Source organism: Oenanthe melanoleuca, chromosome 1A (genome assembly GCF_029582105.1).
Source record: "Oenanthe melanoleuca isolate GR-GAL-2019-014 chromosome 1A, OMel1.0, whole genome shotgun sequence".
In the NCBI taxonomy this organism is placed as follows: Eukaryota; Metazoa; Chordata; class Aves; order Passeriformes; family Muscicapidae; genus Oenanthe; species Oenanthe melanoleuca.
In genome coordinates this window covers 41,372,946-41,396,891 of record NC_079334.1, presented here as the reverse complement: position 1 = coordinate 41,396,891, position 23,946 = coordinate 41,372,946, and the positions used below count along the sequence as shown (strand labels likewise).

Below are 23,946 nucleotides of genomic sequence, written 5' to 3'. Positions count from 1 at the left end.
CATCCACAGTTCAGTTAACTTACTTTCTACTGAAAAGTTTATTTCTGTCAGGGCAGATGTCTTTTAAATATAAAAACTCTTCAAAAACCGATTTAGATTTATATTGACATTTTAGAGGAATATTAATACTGAAATACAGTAAAAGCACTAGTTTTGTATTTATCAATTACCCCAGATTTTAAAAAGCATTTAAACAGGACTGTGCCTATCTAGGAGAAAGATAAACATCAACATGCTGCCTTGTCATCTCTAAAATCAGCCGTGTGGGTCTGCACACGCAGATTTATGTCTTTTCGAAATGAATTACCTTTTTAAAGTTGTGTGGATGCACAGACTTAAACCCGAACTTGGACTTTACGCAAAACCAAGAAGCCATCAAAATACAAGAAATCACCAAACTCCACACCTTTACCCCTCCATATTGCAAAAAGAGTATGGATTCACCTCAAATTATTTTTTAAAGAACTAATCAGCAGATCAGATCACAGGAAAATGTGACAGGATTTTGCTCAGCTGCAGCACCTGTGACTAAGCTATTATATTTCAAAATCAGTATTACCTTGTTCAGGTGTCTCCTCCTCCTGTCTCATTCCCCATCCAGACTGTGGGCTGGATGAATTGCGTCCCCTTCTCGAATAATAATTCTGGACATCAGCAGGCAAAGTCTTCCTCACAGCCCAGCTGGATGCAGATGTCCACCCAGACCTGTCAGCAGGAGTATCGAACGAATACTCTTGTTCATTCTTACGCTTGTAGGGCTGCTGTTCTGAGAACCTTGAAGCTTCATTCCCAGAACCATTTGAGTTCCCTGAGAGAGGTTTTCTGTTCTGCCAGTGATTTTCACTCTGGTCTCCATACATGAAACCGCCTCGGCCATGGCCACCTCGGCCTCGCTGACCTCTCCCTCTATTCGGGATCCAACCTGAACCAAAGTTTTTATTCCAAGACTGTCCTGCATTATCATGCCTGCCTTCTTCCCAATGTGGTTTTTCTCTTTCTCTGTTCCTGACTTCAGGAGCAGAGTTTATCCTCTCCATTACCCAGTCTGGACAATCATTCCTCTGCTTATCTGAAGAACATTGATCATCATTGCTTTTTTCTGTACTATTGTCCTTCTCTTTTTTAAGATTTTCATTTTGTTTCTCTTGATCACTTCTCCTGTATCGATCATTTCCTCTGGGACTCCTCCAGCTGTCATTTGTCCATCTCTCTTTCCATCGAGGTGAATGACTTTCCCTCTCATTTCTAGAGAATGAAGAACCTTTACTTCTAGTCCTAGATCGTGATCTTGACCTAGAGCGTGACTGTGACCTAGACCGCCTCCTATTTCTTCTTTCTCTGTCACGATCTCTTCTTTGATGATCTCTATCGCTGCTTCGAGACCTGGATTTTCGCCTTGGAGATGAATCCTTAGTTCCTGATCGCGAAGATGATCTCCTGCTTTCCCTGACAGTTTCCCTTAGGGGAGATTGAGGTGGTGTTTTTTTCTCATCTCTGAGTGTATCTCTCTTTGGAGAGCAAGATGAGGATCTCCTTCCCTCTCTCAGAGGTACCTTCTTGGGTGATCGTGAGCTCCTGTCTCCAGCTGTCTCCCTTTTAGGAGATGGCGATTGAGATTTCCTGCTCTCTCTCCCAGAAGGAGACCAAGTTGTTGATGGAGAGTGAAATCTAGATCTTCTAGTTCGAGCCTTTTTCTCTTTTTTGAGCTCTGGCTGGCACTCACTTTCTTGAGGAACATTTTCATCTTTTTCATCAGAACCTGATGCAGAGTTTCCCACATCACACTGTAAGGAGTTCACTTCTCCTTGCTCTGTACTTTCAGGTGGTGGTAAATGCTCAATCTTAGGTTCATTCTGGTCACTGCAAAATGAATCACAGTCCATTGGTATCATTTCGTTGTTATCTTCACCAAAATGTTTATGTTCAGCATTTACTGGGGGTGACTCTGAAGTTCCACCCTCTTCACTTTCTGAAATGGTGTTCTCTTTTAAGGGTTGTTCTGATGTACTGTCCATAGAAATACTGTGTATTAATGCATCTGGTTCTTCATCTTGAACAGGTTTTGCACAGTCTACTACTGGTTTTAGTTCAGTCTCAGAATTATCTATTTCCATGTCTTCCGGATGCTCAGGCAATTCACTTCTGGGGGTCTCTAATGGCTGATCTTTTCCCAAAGGTTCCAGATGTTCCAACAATTCATTTTCTGGACTAGCTATGGGTTGATCTACTTTAGTTAAAGTTTCTATGTTCTCCAATAATTCTTTTTGAGGACTACATGATGTCTGATCTACTTTTTCAGAAGTTGCATGGTCACATACATCATCTTTGGGACTAGCTACTGTTTCCACTTGTTCAGGAGTATTTTCACAATTGTCCTGATTGACAAGATCTACATTTTTTTCAGTAACATCTTTTACTTCAGATTCCTCACTTTCACTTCCTAAAGTTGGTACTGGGGGTTCTTGGAGAGAAAAACTTACATCTGCATTGCCTGAAGTATTTTCATCTCTGTCACATTCTCCTGTAGTTTCCTCATTTTCTGCATGCTCACTACAGCTTTCCAATCCATTAGCAGATTCCATTTCTACATTATCCTTCTGTGGGAGGCTTGCATTATTGCTTTCATTATCTGACTGGTGGTCTTTATCTAAAGTTAGGACTGCTTCAGGCTCAGCACTGTCATCATCTTCCACTGAGCCACCGGGTGGTTTTTCAGAACGTGCAGACCTTCTCAGTTTCTTTTTAACTGCGGGTGTTTGTTGTTTAACTGCCCTTTTAGACTTGCGTTTTGGAGGAGCATTCTCTGCTTCTGAATGAGTTTTATTCAGAGATGGGTTATTGCTATCAGAGGCACTGCAAGCAGAACTGCTAGATCGAGGGGAGCTCCGAGACTGACTCAGAGCCTCATTTTTGCTGTTTCGTGCAGACCTTCTTGTAGGAGTTGTAGTAACTGATTTCCTCCTACTTCCTCTAGTGCTAGATGAACCAGAAGCTTCCTTTTTCTCTTCTCCTTCTTGGGTACATGCAACAGCATATCCTTTGCCTAAAGATTCTAATAAAAAGAGAAGACATTAAGATTTGATAATAACCATTTATCTGAACATATTTAAGAACATAAAAGGGCCTTCTGCAGTGTAACAGATATCCTCAAATACACTATTTAAGATTAAGTATGAAATATCGCCACAGTGTTTTTTCTTTTTTAAATGAAAACTGGATGTTTTAAAGAACAGAAACAAGGTAAAGTGACACATCAGACATCTGAACACACTTTAGAAGCAGTGCTGGCATGGCTACATGGACAGTGATAGCATGCACAGTGAAACTGTTATCGACCCAGCTGCTCAAAGATAGTCAGTATTTAAGCTGCTAGAAAAGTAATGAATTAACCACACAACACTGTTAGTATATAGCAGTTCCTGTCATTCTGTAATACAGGCCTGTTATACTGAAGCTCAATACTAGAGAAAGGGACATTTTTCAACAGCCATCAGTGGATGATTACATGTGCAGCAGTTGATCAGACAGCAATGACAGTGCAAACTTATTCACCAGTTATAGGGCAAACTGAACTTAAACTCTGCCACAAGACATCCAAGGTGCCTGCAGCCTACAATGCATCAAAAAAACCCCAAAAGCTCTATGAAGAATAACTAAGGCACATCTAGCAAGCATCTCAGCTCTTTTGTTGATTCCGCACTAATTTATTTCATGCCATCTACCATTCACCAAGTCTTGGTAGGGAAGCTAAGGGTTATATTCACTGCAAAGGGGACTGCAATGTCAGTACCTATGAAACCTGCTGGTGCCAGTTCAGGAATTAAAGATTAATAATAATTAAGTTAATATGCCTGAATGTGATACTTCAGAACTAAATTAACTTCTTGGGATATCCATTAATTTGTTTCACACTTGTGTAGATTTCAGAAAACATCAAGAATGTAGCATTCAAACGAATTCTTTAGCAGCTTCAATTTCATACACAAATAGTGCAAACTAAGAAAGATTAATTTCTATGGATTTTCTAATGAATCTCTCACATCACAAACACTTGATTTTAACTCTGTATATTATTTCCCATGCTTTTGCTACACTAAAATATTTGTCTAATGTATTCACAAACAGATTTTATAAAAGTAAGATTGGAATGAGAAAAGTAACAGTAAAAAAGCCTCTTTCTACCACTTACTAGTTCGTTAGCAGAACAAAAAATCTCACTGTATTAAATGCAAACAAAAATCTCAGAGAATGAATTCCATAACCATCTCGCTAGCCTTTAAAAGAGCACAGGACTATATAATCACATCCTTTGACCTTCCTTGCAAACGTAAAATAATTTGCCTGAACGTGGGAAAAAAAAAATAAAAATAAAGGTGGTTCTGGGTTTGCATGTCCAGTGATCAAATAACTACTTGAGAAAAAGAAAACCAACATCAACAGTGTAGAAGGCATCATGTATTTAAAAGAAAATAACATGATGATAAAGAACTTCCAAAGGAATTTCAGGTGACTGGCACTATTTTAGGTTATCTACTCTAACAGTCTCACCAATCATTTTGTTACCAAAGCGACTTTACAGTGGTTAAGCAACACTTGCTCAGCAACAGGTGGCTGTCTCAGACTAATTATGACTTCAAATCTATTACAATAGCCAGGAAATCAAGTCAGATGTTATATGACACTTCAAATTTTAATATATGTGATAATTTTCTTCAAGGGAGAAGAAATCATCTTGCAATAATAAAAAAAACCTCAGAATACAAGCAGAATGTGGGAACCTGGACAGAATTAGAAGGCAAGTTATTTTTCTAGCACATTCAAAATCTACATGTGAAGCACAAATCCCTTTTTAGCATGCCCTACTACTTGTAAAATTTTAACAGAAAAGCTTCACAAGCTTTGGACTTGGACCAAATAAAAGGCATTTCAGTTCACTAACTCTTTTTTGAAAAATATTTTAATCACACAAGAACTGCATAATGCCAGCATAAATCATAGTGGTATTTGTAGATTCACTAAAGCTTTTCAGGTCAAGTTAATAAAAAAGGCTGTTTAATGGTAACAGACTACTAAGACTGCAGCAGCTACAGGGATGATTCAGACACTACAATTATATGGTCATCACTGATATTTGTATGCCTCTTTGTACAATCCTGATGATACTGTCAGCCGTTACTCTGATGCAATACTGTACACTTAGGTGTGACCAGAAGTTGAGAGAAGTGTATAAAGAAAACAAAAAATGCTCATGCTATGATCTCTGAGGCACAATTTAGTAAGAAGTGTAAGCACCAGCTTGCATCTTTTTTTAAATGCATCTATGTTCTTCATTCTCCTTTTTTCCACCTTTTTAAAAAGTCAGTGCGTTTTTCCATATATATATTTGCTATGTATCTCTAACAGTATTCAGATTAGGTTTCTCTTTGCCTTTGTCTTTACCTTTTCTTATGCATGTCATCCTTTTACTCAGATGCTACATAAAAACTGAATGGGGAAGGAACATTCACTCCACAGAATGTGACTAAAATCCTCAAGGGACATCCTCGTATCCACCATCCCCTGTTTTTACTAAGAAATTCTAAGACTCTTACTTCCTGCATGCTCCTTATCAATAGAAAGTATTTAAATAAATTATGAAGATGACTTAAAATTCTGAAACTTAAAACACTGTACTATGTTGGCACTAATCTTAAAATTCAATCTTTGTCCACAGTACAAGTACAGAAATTCTAATCAAGACAACTGACAAAATTCTGTTCTAAATATAATTACTTAATGTTTCTGATGCATCCTAACAAAAAAACTTTACTATAGAAGTAGAATGGTAGACAGAGAAGTCAAGAGGTATGAAAGAGGTAGAAGCAAAATGGTTAAGGATCAGCTACATTGCACTGCCAAACATCAGAGACCTGAGGAAGCAACCTATCAGTTTTTCACTGGTAAATGTAGAGGTGAAATAGATACTTTTAAAAATAACAAAGAATACGAATGCAACTTTTTCATGATCCTTCTACTACTTAATTCCTTTCAGCAATTTACTTCCACGTAATTTTTGTCAGCCAGGACACCCAAATCTGCCCTATCTCTTTGCTTACTAGACAAGTGAAAGTGGTGTGATTCCCAATTCAAAGAAGGTATTAGCTCTAGACTTAAAAAATACGACTCCTTTGTTTCCACTTCTTTGAATTTGTGCAGCTTTTTGGAAGAGAAACTACATTCTTGCTGAGTATGGAGACAGAGGCTGTTAAAATAACTGGAGGAAGGCAATTCCTTCTATGTCTTGTCTTCTGCTGCTTTCCTGACAGACCATGGAGCTCCAGTACTTTTGCAAGGTTTTGCCCTGTTTGCTTGTAGGCAAACTAAAAGAGATCCATATACTTCACTGCTTCCTGACTAATGTACTTCTCTGCCAGAAAAGTTTGTTCCTGACACTGCACAATATACCTGAAATATGCCACTCATAATGCATCCAAATAAGATTTATCCTTGAACAATGGGAAATGAAGAAAGAAGAGCACAAATGGAAAAAATATTGCAATTAGAAATGGAATTAAATTACATAAATACGTATTAATTTAATCTTCAAAATAATAAGTTATACCAGCTTTGGGGCAGATGATACATGTTCTGTATTCCAACTTCAGAAATTAAGCAGCTGACTTTGAAATAGTACCAAACTGCATCAAAACACATTTTTTTCCCCGTTAAGTGTAACTAACTCTGATTTCTGATAATCATATTTTAACAATACTCCACATGAGCTATAAATAAAACTTACAAAAAAAAAGTTTACCAAAGTTTTCCAAAGGCCTGGTATTTCTTGGAAGAACTCTTCCAGCCACTGCAGAAGAAGTGAGGAGAAAGGTCTCAGCTTCAGCTCCGTAAGATATTAAAGGAACACTGCAAAGTAAAAGCAAAAGAAGGAACATTAATTGTTTTAGCTGTTTGCAGCAAGACTTGGAAACAATGCACAAAACCAAAACACATTAGACAACTACAACCCTTTCAATTTCATCATAGCTGGAGAGAAACACAAAGCTGACAGCGACTAAAACTTTCCTTGTCATATTTAATTTCAGGTTAATTTTACTGCCTAATCTATTAAAACTGTTTGAACAGGGTATGTTATGTTAAAACAATACACATTTGGCTTTCTTTAAAGTCAAACACAGAACAGTAATAGCCTACATGACTATTTAAATAAGGCTTCCTTTTTTTTCCTTCATACAAAAGAAATAAAAGAAATATATACTTATTCAGGATCCCTCAGAAAACCTAGGGCAAAACCAGAGTTTAGTTAGAGAACAACAATTTTTGCACTATCACTGAGTCGGAATGAAACTTCTCCCAAGAAAATGTACATGTAATAAATTTAAACTTATTATTTCAATCCTAGATGCAATTTTTTATTATAGATAAAAAGCTCTTCACTTGCTATTTTAACTTTAGTCTTTGATTTTAAACCAAAGACAGCAAAGAGATATGTAGTGAAATTAAGATCATAGAACCAATTTCTTATTGTGTTATTTTAAAATCAGTTACTTTTATGGTTCTGCTTAATACTCACAAAAATATCTTTAGGGCATGTTTTAACACACATCTGCTTTCTGACAAAAAACCCATAGAATCATCTTATGTTCCCTGTTTTGCTTGATACAACTGTTAGCTCTTTTTAGATGCAAACAGGATTTTAAATTAAATTATTACAGAAAAAAAGATAAAACCAACCCATGAAAGTTGAGTACAGGGTGGTGTGGGGTATCAGAATCAGACTGATGTTAAAGCAAACATAGTCTGATATCTAGGGACAGAAATAATTTTAAAAGCTCATTGACTATTAGCTTCCAAATAGAAAATATATTCAAACTCACATTTCTGTGAAAAGGTGACATATTAAGATGCACAAATCACTGGAGTTACTATGCTTGTCACGAACATCAAAAAAAAGTATTGAGACATACAGAAAAGAATCTATTGACATAAAAACACCAAGCAGCACATACACAAAAATTTAACAAGTTAAATGCAAACACTATTTAGTTTCATGAAAATTATATTCTATCTAAAGAGCAATTTGAACTAATCAAACTCCAAACATGAATTATAAAGATTCATTATTAATCCAAAACACAGACCTTTCAACTCTGGCAATCACAGATGAACATGACAATTCCAGTTCTTGTCTCTTCTGCCTGATCCCCGCACTGACTTCTGTGAATTCTGCACTGAAAGACAAATTTTATACAAGAAGTTATAAAAAGTAACTTTGTACTATGATGATTTTGCATTTCAGTAATTGCTCCCATCAATGACAAATTTAACTGTATCAGAACTTTCAACAGTCATGATAAAACTATGCATGGGCTATTGGTTAGAGGAAAACAGTCACAACAAACATAAATGAAGTCCTAAATAAATAAAGCAGATGGAATGGAAAACAAGAGATGAAATGTCTGCTGGGGAGTTGAAGGATGGAGAAACTTTGCAACCTTGACAAATAAATTCTGTTGCGTGCATGGCAAAAAGTTAACCTTTTACAGACTGTCAAAAACACACAGACATAGTATTTTTTTAAATTAGGCTGTATTATCCGAACAGCATTCTTTTAGACTGTTCTTTTTCTAGCATCTATTCAATGAACAATTTTTTATACATCCATTCTTAAGTATTAGGTTTAAATATTTTGCTTAATACAAAATTGATTAATGGATATTTAAAGTATTCCTCTTCAAATTGAAGAACAACAACAAGACTGTTTCTGATACAAACCAGGATATTTACTGTTAACTGTTTTGGTAACTGCTGTTGTAAAAACAGAGCTAAGCCTTTCCTATCCAAGGCTTCAATTCAGCAAGGAATTAAACATTAACTAAAAAAAAAAAACTCTGATTAAGAGAGTAATATACTCAAGTGTGTGCTTCTGATGCTGAACACATGACAGAAACTGGGGAGTGCCCTTAAGAGTACTCATTTTAAAATGTTTGTGTTTATCCTTTAACTGCTCTTTGTCAATGAATAAATACTCTGACAATCTTCAAAATATTTCAAGGCAGTATATATACAGGTAGGAGCAGAAGGAACTTCAGAATCTACAATACAGTAACCCATCAATTTATATGAAGCACTAGTACACACTAACCAGTCATTTCTACAGCTATAAAAGGATTCTTCACTGCTACCACCAGCCAGAAGTGTGCTGAAGAAATTAGTTCTGATGCACTCATTCCAGCAGGTCTGTCTTCTGGGCTACACAAAAAATAAATTATGAATTAAAGACACCCAAAATAAAATAATTTACACTAAATACATGAAGATGCACCGAAATTAAACTAGATGAGCAAGACTTTAGCTGATAAAAAAAGACACCATTATAGCTTCATAGTTATATGCAGAGATTTGCAATTGCAGCAAACAAATTTTCTCTATTCAGTCTCTAAATTTTCAACAATTGCTCTTTGCAGATAAAGTTCATATTTTATATACAGCAAAATCTTTAATGCTCCACACAGACATTATATTAATAAAGAAGACTGATCTCCACTATTGCACAATTCTGCTATCTAATGTACCACAGTAAGTACAGCTCACACACCTTCACACCCCTGCACAGCAATTCACCAAATGTTTTGTTTTCAAGTAACAAGAAAACCTTATGAGGGCAGCTGGGATTCTCCTTTGCCCTTAGGTAGGATTACAGAATTGAAGGGTGTCTGGTGTGTCTAGTTACTGGGCCCTCACAGAGGCACAACACTCAGAATCCACTCTGTATTTCAAGAGATACCACCTCCAGCAGCACAAATTCATGCTGCTAACAAGGCCATGAGCTGTGTGCTGGCCCGTTGCCCTTTGCAGGTGTGCAGGGAGCTCTGCTGCTGGGGAAAAACCAAAACCAAACCCCAACAACACACCATCCATAGCACCCCAGATACTCTTCCCAAACTAACATGTACCTACACTGATCCATTTCTGTCACAACACCTGAAGGGCTCATACCACCTCAAATCTGACTAAAACTTTCCTGTTCATTGCTATGACTGGTATTTTAAAACAGGTTTTAGAATACTACCACAATTTCAATTCAGAAAAATGAAAAATAAACTTTGTAGTGGGATATATAAGAATATGTGTCTCAATATGCAATCATTATGCGTATGCTCAATCAAACTTTGGCACAGAGAGCTGTTTCTGCTGGGAACATGCCCTATTTTATCAGTGTACAAATTTTAAATTTTGCCTAAAAAACTGTTTAGTTTTATTTTAAGAATATTATAAATCTTGAAAAATTAATCTTTCTCCTTCCAATTAAAAAAGCTATCCAGATGTTCCACAAATGTCCTTATGAAGTAGTTGCTAGTACATCATGGCTTTTTTAAATTCTGAGCATTCCTTGGATAATTGAGTCCCATGCTTCCTCCTAAAGGTTTTTAATGGTTCTACTTTTGTTAATTCACTTTTTTTTTTTGCTACAGGTACTATGAGACATTAGTGCTATTAAACACTTTACCATAAATCAGTGAAACTAAAAATGAAAGCATTACCCAACCACGAAGTCACATTAGTGGCAGATCTACCATTAAGCCCTATCTTTTCACTTCAAAACCCCCTCAATACAGTCAAAGGTACTTAAAAAGTTTACAGGGCAACAGACCCTAAATTTCCAAATACCTGACTTAGAAGGGGAAAATTGAAGCTAACAATATCCCTGACAACTATGGTGTAATGAGCGCCAAACAGAAGTTACAACTCACGCCATCAGCTGCTGAAAATACACAGGATGTGCCCCATACTACACGAAACAAAGCAATAGCCAAAACAGGAATTTGAACACATCTTTTCCTCCAAACATTCAAACTTCAGGTAGGACAGAATGATGGCAAATTATGGCATTCACATTCCAAAATTAAATTTAAGGCCTAAAACTATTTCATGCATATTCATTTACAGGTACAACTATGAGTAAGAAAGCACTGATCCAAAACTTGTGTCTCAGAAACACAAAGTATCTTTGAAATAAGGGATGACAGAAATCAAACAAGAGAACCTTTACAGCTCCTTATCAATCTGGCACCTGCTGACACTATGTTTATGGGCTAAGATTTATGAACCTGGAAACAGAAACCTTCTGGACAGAAATCTCACATTTTAAAAAAACCCAACTTGATGCAAACCATAATGTTTATGACAGATTCACATAAATTACTTGGTTATGTCCCTATATTTTATTGAAAATAATTAACACCATGCTCGGCTGACAGCTTGTACATGAAAGCATCTTCCATTGGTGAAGACAGATGAAAACAGGTTTCAGGATCTTATAATGCAACATCCTAATCTAAATGGAAATATTTACCACCACAAAACTAAGCTTAATCTGAGAAACAAGCTCATATAACCTAGCACTGTACTTTAATTACTTCAAGACAAAAAGAGACAAAAAAATTTTGAATCATACCAAAATCAACAAATAGAAGTTAACCTTAAAAATAAGCAGGAAGGTAGCCTTAAGAATGCTCTAATGAAAGAAAACATTTGCAAATGTTTTATTATCAGAACCAACCTTGTTTATCTTCACAGAGAAAGCTTTCTTGTTTTGTTTGTCATATAAAATATTACCTGTGGAACAAGGAACAAAACTTTGATCTTAACTTAATCAAAATAATTCCTGATTGTTCAGCAAAATCATTAATGCAATGGAAGGTTAAAAAATGTGTATTTTGAGTGCATTAATAATGTTTACATACAAACTGAATAAAATGAAAATGCAAGCACTTTCACAATAGCTTTTTAGATAGCAGGAAGTTTTTACCTCTTCAGATATTTGCTTCATTTTCTAAGTTATGAATACTTATCAAACAACTTCTCTTGAATAAGCTCCTGAGAACAGCAACCCCAAAACACAGCTAAGTGCTGCTTGTGTTTGAACTCTCACCAAAAAAACTTCTGTGAATAAAAATAAGTCATTAGCTGTTCCCCAGATGCCTGATGCAGAAAATTACTTGAGGCTATAACCACATCCATTAGACTTCTGACTGAAATTGAAGAGGCAGTTTTCCAGTAATATAAAACCAGGAGATTCACATACTGCAATTCTGTTCTAGAAGTCCCACACTTCTACTACTTGGAATTTGGATTTTATAAACAAATGCAAGCAATTTTAAAAAAATAAGTTGGCTCACCAAGAAAAGATATTCTAGAGTTCCTTAACAAAATACAGCAATTCTGACAAATACCAACTTACTGTATTTTTTCTTCACAATTCTGCTCAATTTTACTGTTACTGGCCCTCTGTCTGGAAATACAGCTCTTCTGCAAGATCAAAAAAAGACATCAAAAGAGCAGTTTCTAGGCACATACAAACAAAATCCTCTCCTTTTTAAAGGTATTTTTATTCTGTGCACATAAACTAAGTTCTAACTGCTATTAAAACCTGAACTCGCAACATGAATATCATCTTCCATATATTAAAAGCCACAGTGCTTCAAATAGCTTAGATAGAAAAAATAAGAAAACCAATTTACACAAGAGTTAATATCCTGTATTAAATCAGAATGCTCAGTTTCGCTTGATTTCATGGCAACATGTGAAAATTGTTATTAAACCTGCTTCCTTTTAAGAATATCAGTCAGTGTTGATTCAGAATGGTGAATCTTATTTTCTTATGAGTTAAAAAAGTAATTTACCTCCAGTTTGCTGTAGTGAAGTCTGCTTCACATTAAAACTCAAAACTGTATTTTTCATACATTCCATTAAACACTGACTTTAGATAAGCACTATTTAGTAAAATTCACCTGTGTAATCCTGAACTTCCCCTTATACAATGCTCCAAATATTACAAGATAAAGTCTATCAAAAGAAAAATGTTATATCCACATAACAGAAATGTTCCCCCTCAAGCTTACTAGAATAAAATCAGTTCTTGACTATAACTATATTTTATAGAAGAGGAACATCACCAGTGTTTATAACATACAAATAAAGTGGATGTTTGTTTAGATTAACAAAGAAAAATATTTATATTGTTAAAATTTGATGTAGCTATACTTCAAATTAATGTAAAATTTGTCAGAATTGCTTGAACAATGTAACTTTCACAGAGCTCAATGCAAGAAATACAGTCATTTACTTCTTCCTTGCTATCTTAACTATTCATGTGGGAATTACAGCAATGATAAAAGTAAAATTAAACTATCACTTATGAAAACGAAGTTATTTTAAAATAAAAATGAATTTACAAAATTTGTCAGGCTGTAAACTTGATTTTATACATTTCAAATATTCCAATTCAAATGCTTGCAATTGCACTGATGACCAACCTCACAAAACTTCTCATCTTCACGTGGCTGTACATTTTCTTATTGCAGGCACAATTTTCCTCTTCCTCCTTCCTCTTTAGCTGTTTTGTAACCTGAACCTGTGTTGTAAAATAGAGTCAATCCAATCTAGAATGTCATGACACTTGGGCTTTAAATTCATATGAAGTCACTTCAGTTCCATACAGAAATTAAGCTCAAACAGAAGGACTAGAAAACATTTTAAATCTTACTTTTTGACTTCACAGTTTGGAGACATTTTTCATTTGTTTTTCATAAAACAGAAAAAACCTACACCTTGATATGTTATTGACAATGCCTGAGATGCATACAAAGTAAACAGGACCAAAAATCTCTAAACCCAGACTGCCATGGCAAGTGTCTCAGAGTTATGCACTAGTTTACATTAAGAATCTACAAGGTATGCTTTTTAAAACTAAGTTGCTTGTTCAGAATACATAAGGTTCACCTCAAGAAAATGTGAGATATAACGCAACTTATTATGCTTCCTCATAATTAAAACACACCCAATATTCTTCTAAAGTAAAATAACTTTTGTATTTTATACCACACTGAGTTTTTCCAATCTCAAAAACACTGAGAGCAGTAAAACTTGTATTTCACACTGTGAAGTTGCTTCAATGGCTACACTGCAATTGTTTGCATTAGAAACTTTTTATTTTCTCATTCCCAAAATTTGGCTTTTTATGCGACACCTTAATGTATTAGCATTCTAATTCTGAATATCACAAAGAGAAAGCTGCCAGTCTCCTGACAGCACCACAGATGATGCTGACCACTGTGTCTTCATATCTTGGTACACATTCCATCTATTCCTACGGCTCTAGTGGCTCTTTTTCAGAGAAACACATTGTTCTCTGCTCACTTGTTTCCACTGCAGTTCTGTGAACAGACAATCTTTCAAACTGTATTTTGATACAGCCTTTAAGCTTTTATAAATGTAAACTTTAGTTTATCCTATTTCAACTGCTTCCTTGATTCTTCAGAAATAAAGTAGACAAAATATGTAAGTATGGTTTCCTATGAGAAGGAAGCATCTAGTTGTCAGGTGGCTCCTTTACAGTTGACTGCCTGGGCCTTGAGAAGTACAAGAAATGCATAGTGGAAGCCTGTTGTCTAAATATCACAAAGTGCAAGACCAGCAGCTTATAAACTACTTAGAAGCATAATTTCATCACAAAATTTCCAAATTGTACATGGAATTATCAGATCTTTCTATATGCATTTTTAAGATCAACTATCAGAAGAGTTTTTTCCAAATTGATAAACTACTCTCCATATTAGTATTTTTAATAATTCTGAGCTTTAATTAGAAGAATTAAGATCAGAAAAAAATTCAAATTTGGGTAGAACAACATTTAGCATTAATTGATTCCTCTTGCCTTCATGTGTTTTTGTCTGGGAATTGTAAACACAGAAGATTAACCTCAACTAAAATAAAAAAAGGCAATATTGCATGATAATTGGTACAATTGTTTACAAAACCTAGTTTAAAAAACACTTTAGACCAATTATTACATTTCGATTCTTGGATATATCATGAATGCTCAACGACACTAGAAAGTAGCAACAGCAGCTTTATGATTATTATTACTATGGTAAATATTTCCTCTGAAAAAATAATTAAGCATAATTCCTAGCTTCAAATATGTAAGAAAAACATTGAACCAGTAATTACTTTGTTAGGAAAGCTTATTTAACACAATGCATTTCATTTTATATGAATAAGAGCCTGCAGCATAACTTGGACATTCCTACAACAGAAGCTATTTAAGAAAATAAGTCTAGAACATACCTTAATCTGCTTATCCAGTGCATCCAGCCTGCACACTGCTTGAAATGGTCTGCGATCAATAGGACATGAAGCTTGTGTCTGAAAAATTATTTTTGTTATTACAAATTTGGTAATGAGCTAAGAGAAGCCTTAATTTTCTACACTTTTATTCACTATTATAGGTTACAGAAGCACAATAAAAAAATCCCAACTTGTTCACAGTAAGAATGCATTTGGACACATTATCCATATACTCAGTATTTTGTTTCATGTAAACAGATTGCTCCTTCAGGAAGAATCTAAAGCAAATAAGAATGGAACCCAGAAGTTGTGTTTAAAAAAAGGAAAAGTATTTAATGCATTTCCTATCAGGTTACCTTCATTTTCTGTTTCTTTAATTCCTTTTAGAAAACTGATTATATACCAATGTGTCCTGATTTTGCCTGGGATAAAGCTAATTTTTCTTAGTAGTTGGTACAATGCTTTGGATTCTATGTAAGATTAATGTTGATAACACACTGAAAAGCGTAAAAATATGCAAACATACTCTATATTTTGTATTGTTCTAAAATTTTATTGCCAACAGGAAGTGTGTTGCATTGTGCATTCCCCAAAACATAAAACTGGTAAGGCCAAAAGCAAACAGTGCTTAAAACGCATCTCTCTTGTTGCAATCAGCAGACAACAGATTCCAACATGTAACACATCTAAGTTTTACAAATCAATTTTAATGAAAAGGAAACTGAAGGCTACTTTACCCTACTGTTTAATGGAAATAGTGATTTATTGTTTTCCCCTGATCACCTAAATACTCTCTTATTGAGGTTGCAATGCATCAGATAAAACATACACACATAGAGAACAAATTATTAACCATGAAAATGGGAAATTTCAACTGAAGCTCCACCCAAGTAGATCATGTAGTTAAGCAGCTTTAAGAAAAATCAACATTGGATATTAACTTTTGCTGTGAGAGAATTCTTTATTCATTTTAATTCCAGATGTGTTTGCTGTGGGGGCGCGGTTCTTTGTTTGGTTTGGGGGTTTTGTCATCATTACACCCTCCACACCCACCTTAATTCCACTGGCCTTCAGAGGCTCAGTTCAACACTTGTAAAACAAAATAAAAATCAAAACACACCCAGTCTTCAGCCCTAATTCATTCACTGAACAAGACACAGCATATGAACTTCGTGCCCTAAAGACGCATGTAATTTCTGCAATTTAGAGAGCTACAGGCTATCTATGCAAGCAAGATGCAGTACTAGAATTGCATCAGCAGCTATGAAAAACCTGCATGTGAACTCTGCTCCAAAATTCAGTGATGAACTTCATTCCTGTCTTTTCACTGGGGCTTCTAATTTTCCAGTTAACTGTTCTTTTCTCAGTTTCAAAGATTCCAATTGAAACAGACAGAACCAAAACAGACCAACTTAAAAAAAGACCCACCAAACAAACAAAAAACCCCACCAGAGGTAGTTTCAGGAACAAGCTGTTGAACAAGAATGTAAGTAAAAGCCATTACCTACCCTTTAATGCTCTGTTATTTTATCCTAACTAAAAACTTCATCTTTTGGGGGATACCATTGTTCCCTGCAGTGTCATGGCCCCAGATAAGAAAAGCATATGGGGTAATTAAGCCAGCTCCCTAAGGACTCAGATTATGAAGACAGTTTTTGTCCTGTAGTCAAGACACAGTTAACCCACAGTAACATAGTAGTGCAAGGTTCCATTAGGATATTTGATAGTATGCAATGCACTGTAGCTTCTGAATCCACTGCAAACATCAAGGTACATATTTTCATTCTTAGATATACCAGATTGTAAAAGATAGGCAGGAGGAAGTTCTTTTTCTTAGTCATTTTTATTCTTGTTTCAGGATGTACCTTAGCTGAAATGTTTATACAATACAATATCTTCCTATATTAAATTTACACATGAATGTCAAGTCACCTTCTCAAGTTTAAGTCACTGTAAGTTACTTTATTGCAATGGATAAAAGTATCATAGAATAGTAAGTGTTACTAGCAGCTAACCAAATAACAACTGTTTTTGCTCCACTAGAAAGATGTTCCATGTTCAGCTCTTCTGGACAAATGTTCAATAATTTAATACAGTAGTAGAAAGGGAGGAAAACATTCTGGAAGAGCCAAAAACTACCATTAGGTTCAGATTATCTTCAGAAACACCAGATGTTCTTTCCACTCCTACTCAGTTGCTTTGTGTAGCCATAGCATTTTCTGTAAGCTGACAACATTATCACAACAGAAATTCTAGTAAACTCAGGACATGCGGTTGACACCCTCAGTCCCCAGGTGGAGTACAGTTGTTGGGTACCTCAAGGAAAACTAGAGGATTACTGCTGTCTAAACATGCATCAGCTCTCACCTGTCTGCAAACAAATAAAATCGTTAAAATGTTGGGAAAAAATGGAAGAAAAAAAACTAAAGTTCTGCCCCTTTTCCCAAGAGCAAGACAGGATGCATGCTGCTACAGAAAGGAGTAAAGGTAAAAAAAATCAACTTTCATTACAAGAAGCAATTATGAGGAGTGGTGGCCTTGAACTCATCTCTCATGTTTTTTGAGAACATGGTTCAGGTAACAAAGTTGAGTCTTCTTTCAACAAAGGCAGATTAGCAACTCCACTCTTCTGAGATTTCTGTTCAGGGACCGTTGTAAGTAAAAGTGAATGTACTTTTTGATGAAGAACATTTAAAACAAAGAAGATGCTGAGATGGAACAAGTCTGAGGAACAGCTACCATTTTTATTGTGCACGAGAGAAGGTATGCGAAATGTTTCACAACCCTAGAAGAACCACGGATTTTTACAATACCTTTCTTTACCATATCTTTAAAGATCAGACCATGAGATATTTAATGTAATCATCAATATCAATCTCAGGGCTGGTGTTAGTGACCTGCTTTGCTTCCCAACAGTTTTTATCCTTGGAAAAACACACACTAGTAGCTCAACACATTTCAAAATGTCTTTGTTTGATTCTCCACATGAAACTGTTGAGACTTTTCCTGTTAAGCTTAGTAACTCCACAGTGATTCATTCTTTCACCCATCCTGTGATATCTGAACTATTCACTCCGTAAAATCTGCAAGCCCTGAAAAGTTATCCACAAGCAATATGTTTGTTCTTCAGATTAAAAATAAAAAATAAAAAAATTGTATTTTAAATCACTGTAAATTACTGTAACATCTAGAAAAATCTTACTTTGGCTCCATGGGCATAACTTAATTTCTATATTTCTGTAACTGCTAGAGTGACACAGAACTGCAATCTCTGAAATCTCTGATACATTTATTAGCAATGTGAAGAGAAAGGAAGGTAAAAAGCCAACAGTAAAGTAAATATTTATTGTTTCTAAGACTGTTTTCTTTGAATAAAATAGAAAAACAAAAGTAGGGATTTTCCTCTAACCATTACAAGCAAGATACTGCAGCTGCTAAAGCAGTTATCTTAGCTGAGGTGTTGTTAAATACTTTGTGCATGTTTGCTACAGATGCCTAGTTAACTATTCTTTGCATCAGTTTCACTTAATTCCTTTCAGAACCAATTATTATAAAAGAAAACATGTGCTTACCAATGAGAACACAAAATACAAGTTTATCAGAAAAAAAAAGTTTAAAAAATTAGTTTTGACCCAACCAGTTTTAATATTCTAATATTATTACAGAAGCACAGTAATGTAATTGCTTCCTTTGGTGTAACACAACATTACTGATGGTATATAGACTCTAGATAGGGGATTTTTGTTGGCTGTACTCTCCCCCGCTTTTTTATGTGGCTGGAATAATGTTAGCACATACATCTTTACACTGAAAGTAACCCTTCATTGACACTGTCCTTCTACATTCCCACTGAAGGGTGTGTCCAGTAACCTCAGCTCCTGATTTAGCACCTTTTATTTTTTATGAGCATCTAGTACAGACCCACTGAAATACAAAGCCTCAAGCTTGAAAGTCTTCATTAGTAAATTACACCATGTTGGTTCACAGAAGTGGTTGACAGCTGGCACAGGATGACAAGCATTTATGCCCCCAGCAGTGACTGGGAGAGCACTTGTTAACATGGCCAAAGGTACACAAGTTGACAGTCTAATATTATAAAAGAGTTTAATAGTACAGGCAACTGAAGTTTGTGAATAGCAGTGTTCTCAAATGCCACAATTAACACAGCCAAAGAGAGCAGAACAATTCAAGGGACATATTAAAAAGTTTCTCTGAAGATTAACTACTTTGTGGGAATTCTTGGTCTGCCTCTCACTTTTTTTTTTAGGTGTTAGGTACCTTTCTTTAAAGGGAAAGAAAATAAAACACTGACTTAACTGTAATGCTATTTAATTCTGAACCTAAATGTTCAGATTAAGCCAACAGGATCTAATGTATTAGACCTGTTTTGTGGTAAGTTTCCTACCCCTCTTTAGCTTTTGGAATAAAGGGGATTATATAATAATGCTTTTTTATTGCTTTAAAGTACTTTTTAAAAAAATCTATATTCTCTCACTTCTTAAAAAGTAAGATGTTCAAAGTGTTATGGCTGCTACTCTCAGACAGAAGATCTGCTGGCACAGGACACTTGACTGCAGTTGCAATGTCAAAAATGTCCTGTAGATTGAAGAGGGAGCAGAACAGTAAAACTTACCTTCTGCTTAAACTACTCTGGTTTTGATTAGAGTCTACACACTAATATACAAAAGCCATAAACTCCAGGAGAACAATGATTACATACAATTTGAAAACAACAGTTTAAAGTAGTAGCTTCTCCTGTTATATTTTGAAGTCCAGATGCAACACAGAAAAACAAAAGAAATCTTCAACTTGAACACAGACTGCTGGCAAAGTATCTAAGTGTATGGAGCACAACTAAAGATACACAAAAGAAGATGTCAAATAATCTGAATATTAATCTTTTTTTTATAAATATTTCATTCAATAATTTTATTTGTTTTTTGTGCCAGCACTTAAAGAAGAAAATATAATTGCTAAAAGCAATTTCTTTATACTCCAAAAAAAAAAAAACTTAACCTTTACCCAGAATCAGGCAGTGTATTTTTTAAACAGCAGGTAATTTTTATGTCTGTTTTACATCTTCATTACTCAGAATGACTTAAATTATGGTTATAATCAACCAAGAGCTAGAAAAAGCCAACTCTCCTGCAACACTTCTCTAAAAAGAACACATTCAGTTACTAAATATTAGTAACAGGCAAAAAGCACACAGAAACATCACATTTGAAATGGTGACATGCTTGTAATATTTTTTTTATCAAATCTACAGAACCTCATCTGCTTCTCACAGCTAAAGCCTCTGAACTGTCACCCAGTTTTCAATACTTTTGTCACTTTACTTTTAATTAAAACTACTAGATTAGGCAGTGGAGTTCCATGAACTCAACAGGCCTGGCTGTCAAGTTACCTCAGAAAAAGAAGCCTGGCTGGTTTTACCTATCTGATGTCACTAATGAAAAGCAGCAGTAGCAGTCTTATGTAGCTTTAGAAACAACCCCACATTTTTTTTATGGAATCACATCTACTTTATCTGTCAACTCTTAAGAAAAGTTGCTTTTATTCTATTTGAATAGCACTTTAGACTACAAAAAATAAAATTGACGTGACAAGAAAAATGTCATATCATTCATCTGCCCCTTTAGAACAAGAAAATTTCTCTTCCTCATTTGGCTTAAAAGCATCTGTTAGACAATGTGAATAAACTCGAATCCAGCAGCAAGCCAATATACTGCAGTGCTTCCCTGTGCCTGTCACTGTTTAATGCTCTTCAGTTGTCATTATAGCAACCAGCTAAGTCACTCAGGGTAAAATTGCAGGTAAGAATTTCCTTTTCCCTTACAAATAAAATTGCTCCAATGAATCGAACGCAAAACAGAAAATCTGGCAACAGGAAAACTTTGTTTATTATCTGGTTTGTAAATCTAAAGCAATTTTAATGTAATAACCTCTTTTTAATACTCTGAAGTTCATATAAATTCTTCAGAAAATTGTTACCACTGGCTTTCAGTAATTAATAGCACAAAAATTAAGGTTAAAAACATAGCAAGAATACACATACTGCATATAGACATAGAGACAAGTGATACCAAACTTCTAAAGGGAATACTGCACCCAAAATCATCACTTACTTCAAAAGGATGATATTGCAAAGAAACCAAACAGTGGTTTCATTAAAGCGACAAACTAATTCAAGTCCACAGAAGCAGGGCAAAAGGTAGCAACCCCCGCTCATCCCAGTATAAATCAATATTAATTCAGTGTTTTACACTGATAATTTAAAAAGTTACAGAAAAGGTATGGACACCAGACTGAATGCAACGATTGCATGACATAGGTGAGGGAAATGGGACTAAATAGAACAAGGTCATCAAGGATTTGTTCAGCAAGTAATTTTTCTTTAAGGTTCCAGAACTATCTACAAAGTTATTGATGTAGAACAAAAAAACAGTCATCATTAAAATGAATTCTTTTTTCAGAACAGCAGAAAAGCTTTTAGCTGAATTCTCTTTTCAGTTAGAAAACTCAGGTTGTATCACTCATTTTGTAGACCAACATGAATACATATTGGTCCCAGCCCTGAGCTGACACTATGACAAACAGCCTAAGGGTTATGACAAAGTAAGATTAAGATAATAACAATGCAATATTATAGCATGTACATAATACTGTCTGATCTTCCAAACAGCCAACACCACTCTACTTATCACTAATCTCTAGCAACCATTAAGTTACTAGAGTAAGATTGTCTAGTGAAAGAAAACACAAAATACTTTATCACAATAAGAAGAAAGTTTTCCAAAATCTATTTACAAATTGGTCATTGAACACTCCTGTGCAAAGCCAAAATCTGTAACTTTCTTTAAAAAAAAAACAAACAAAACTGTAGGTATTATATGCAATAGATTTCACTGAAAGGTAAAAACACATCTTGGTGCTTAGTCTTACCTCAGCCCATTTAAGAATACAAGTCATGCAGAAGGTATGACTGCAGTTCTCAGGAAACCCAATCTCTTGTTCTAGAAGGCAGTTCAGACAGATGGGGCACATGCTGCCATCATACAGTAAAGCAGAACAGGAACAGCTTTCCTCGTTTTCTTCACCTGGTATTATTAACACTGACACTTAGAAGTTTTGACAGTTTTTGAAAAAAAGAGCTTCTAGATTTGAATAATAAAGAGGTAAGAATTCTTTAAAGTGCTCTGGCCAGCTTCTTGGCTACATTAGACCTGAACACTTGAATTCAACTTGCTTGTAACTACAGACAACTATGTTTCAGGTGAAAAAAAGCTAAGCAAGTTATTTCATAGACTACTGTACCAGTCTTTGCCATTAAAACAAACAAAAGTTAATTACAGGGATATTTTAATAAAGCAGGTATGACTGTTTCCTGTTGGTTATGTAGTCATTTAGACATAATTCCCTTAAGTTCTTTCTCCTTGCGTGTTTGCATGCATCTCTTCATGACACAAATTACACCAGCATATTCTATATTCATTATCTTATATACACATGGTCTAACTTCAGTTTTCCTGCCTTATCATTATCTTAACCTGAATATCTTCAAATATTTACTTAATCATACACATTGAATAAAAAACTCTCCTGATTTTGTTAGAGTTAGAAAGTGTTTTCAGAACACAAAAATGTATGAACTTTCCTTCAAGGAATTTTACTCTAATTAATCATTTTCTCAGAATAGCAATTGCTATCAACATTTTTGTTTTGCTACTAGAAGTTCACAAGTAATAAGAAGAGAAGAGATAAGAAATAATTTGAGGACCTCACAGACCAAAGACAAATATTATGAGATAGAGGTTGTGTTTACACAATTCCTTTCAAAATAAGCAGCAAACTAATTGAGAGCAAATGAAAAAAAAACAGACCTTCACAGCTTGAACCTGAATAATAAGCTTCAATATTTTCTCACACACAAACTTTACCTTCCATGCCTTCATGTGTCTGATCCTCAGTATCTTGAATACATTCCTTTCTCTTCTTCATCTCAAAATGTAGTCTGAAAAACACAGAAGCAGTTCATTTCGTTTACAACTTGAAAATAAAAAAATTAATGAGTATTCTCCATTGTAGAGTAGAAATACATGATACTAGAAGAGACCACTTTTAATGTTTGCAATTTATAAGTATCATTTTTGCTGTCTAGCAACTGATGTTTCCAACTTCAAAAATTGCTTTTGTTCAGCAGATGCAAAGTTTTTGCAGTGTTGTAAGATTACCACTGGTGCTTTTTTTTTTAAAAATTAAACATATTGCTAAGTTTCCATGCAAATCCCCCACACAACACTGCAGTAACGAACACCTGCAAACTGCCCTATGCAAATAGTTGAAGGAACAAACTTTAAACACTCAAGCACCAGAAGAGTTGCTTGCTTTACAAACCTACAGTCACCATAGTAGTGGCAAGAAAATGAAAGCAGCTTCTATTTGTATGACAAAAGCAAGAAGGAAATAATTCAAACTAAGTTTGCACTCAGTAAAACGTAAAGAAATTTGTATCAAACAAGAGACAGGTTACAAGCACAGGTGCTGTGGAATATCATGAATGGGGATGCACTTTTTAACTGTTCTGTGAAGGAAATAGCACAGATAAAGTACACCCCGGTGATCCACATCACAAAGATTGAAAGAAATTTACCCTGCATAAGAAATAGCAAGTATGCATTCTTTGGAAGCTTACTTTTAATAGATGTAAAATGAAACACACTTGAAAAAAAGAGTATTTATACCAAGGACTTAATCTCCTGCATTACAAACTCCTGTAGTCACACCAGAGATAGCATATACAACTAAAGCTCCAACCCA

General features: G+C 35.0%; 1 protein-coding gene across 1 annotated transcript in view; it reads right to left on the bottom strand.

Moving 5' to 3' along the window:
* Positions 1–23,168, bottom strand: part of SCAF11 (SR-related CTD associated factor 11) — a 29,168-nt gene extending 6,000 nt beyond the window's left edge. The window contains exons 1-10 of the mRNA XM_056515445.1: positions 23,067–23,168; positions 22,072–22,226; positions 15,127–15,204; positions 13,314–13,411; positions 12,239–12,306; positions 11,558–11,613; positions 9,140–9,246; positions 8,136–8,225; positions 6,794–6,900; positions 560–3,052 (exon numbers count right to left, since the gene is read on the bottom strand). Coding sequence (XP_056371420.1) covers positions 560–3,052; positions 6,794–6,900; positions 8,136–8,225; positions 9,140–9,246; positions 11,558–11,613; positions 12,239–12,306; positions 13,314–13,411; positions 15,127–15,204; positions 22,072–22,226; positions 23,067–23,127 — 3,313 coding nt within the window. The 5' untranslated portion in view covers positions 23,128–23,168. The remainder of the gene's footprint in view (positions 1–559; positions 3,053–6,793; positions 6,901–8,135; positions 8,226–9,139; positions 9,247–11,557; positions 11,614–12,238; positions 12,307–13,313; positions 13,412–15,126; positions 15,205–22,071; positions 22,227–23,066) is intronic.
* Between the last annotated feature and the right edge of the window lie 778 nt (positions 23,169–23,946).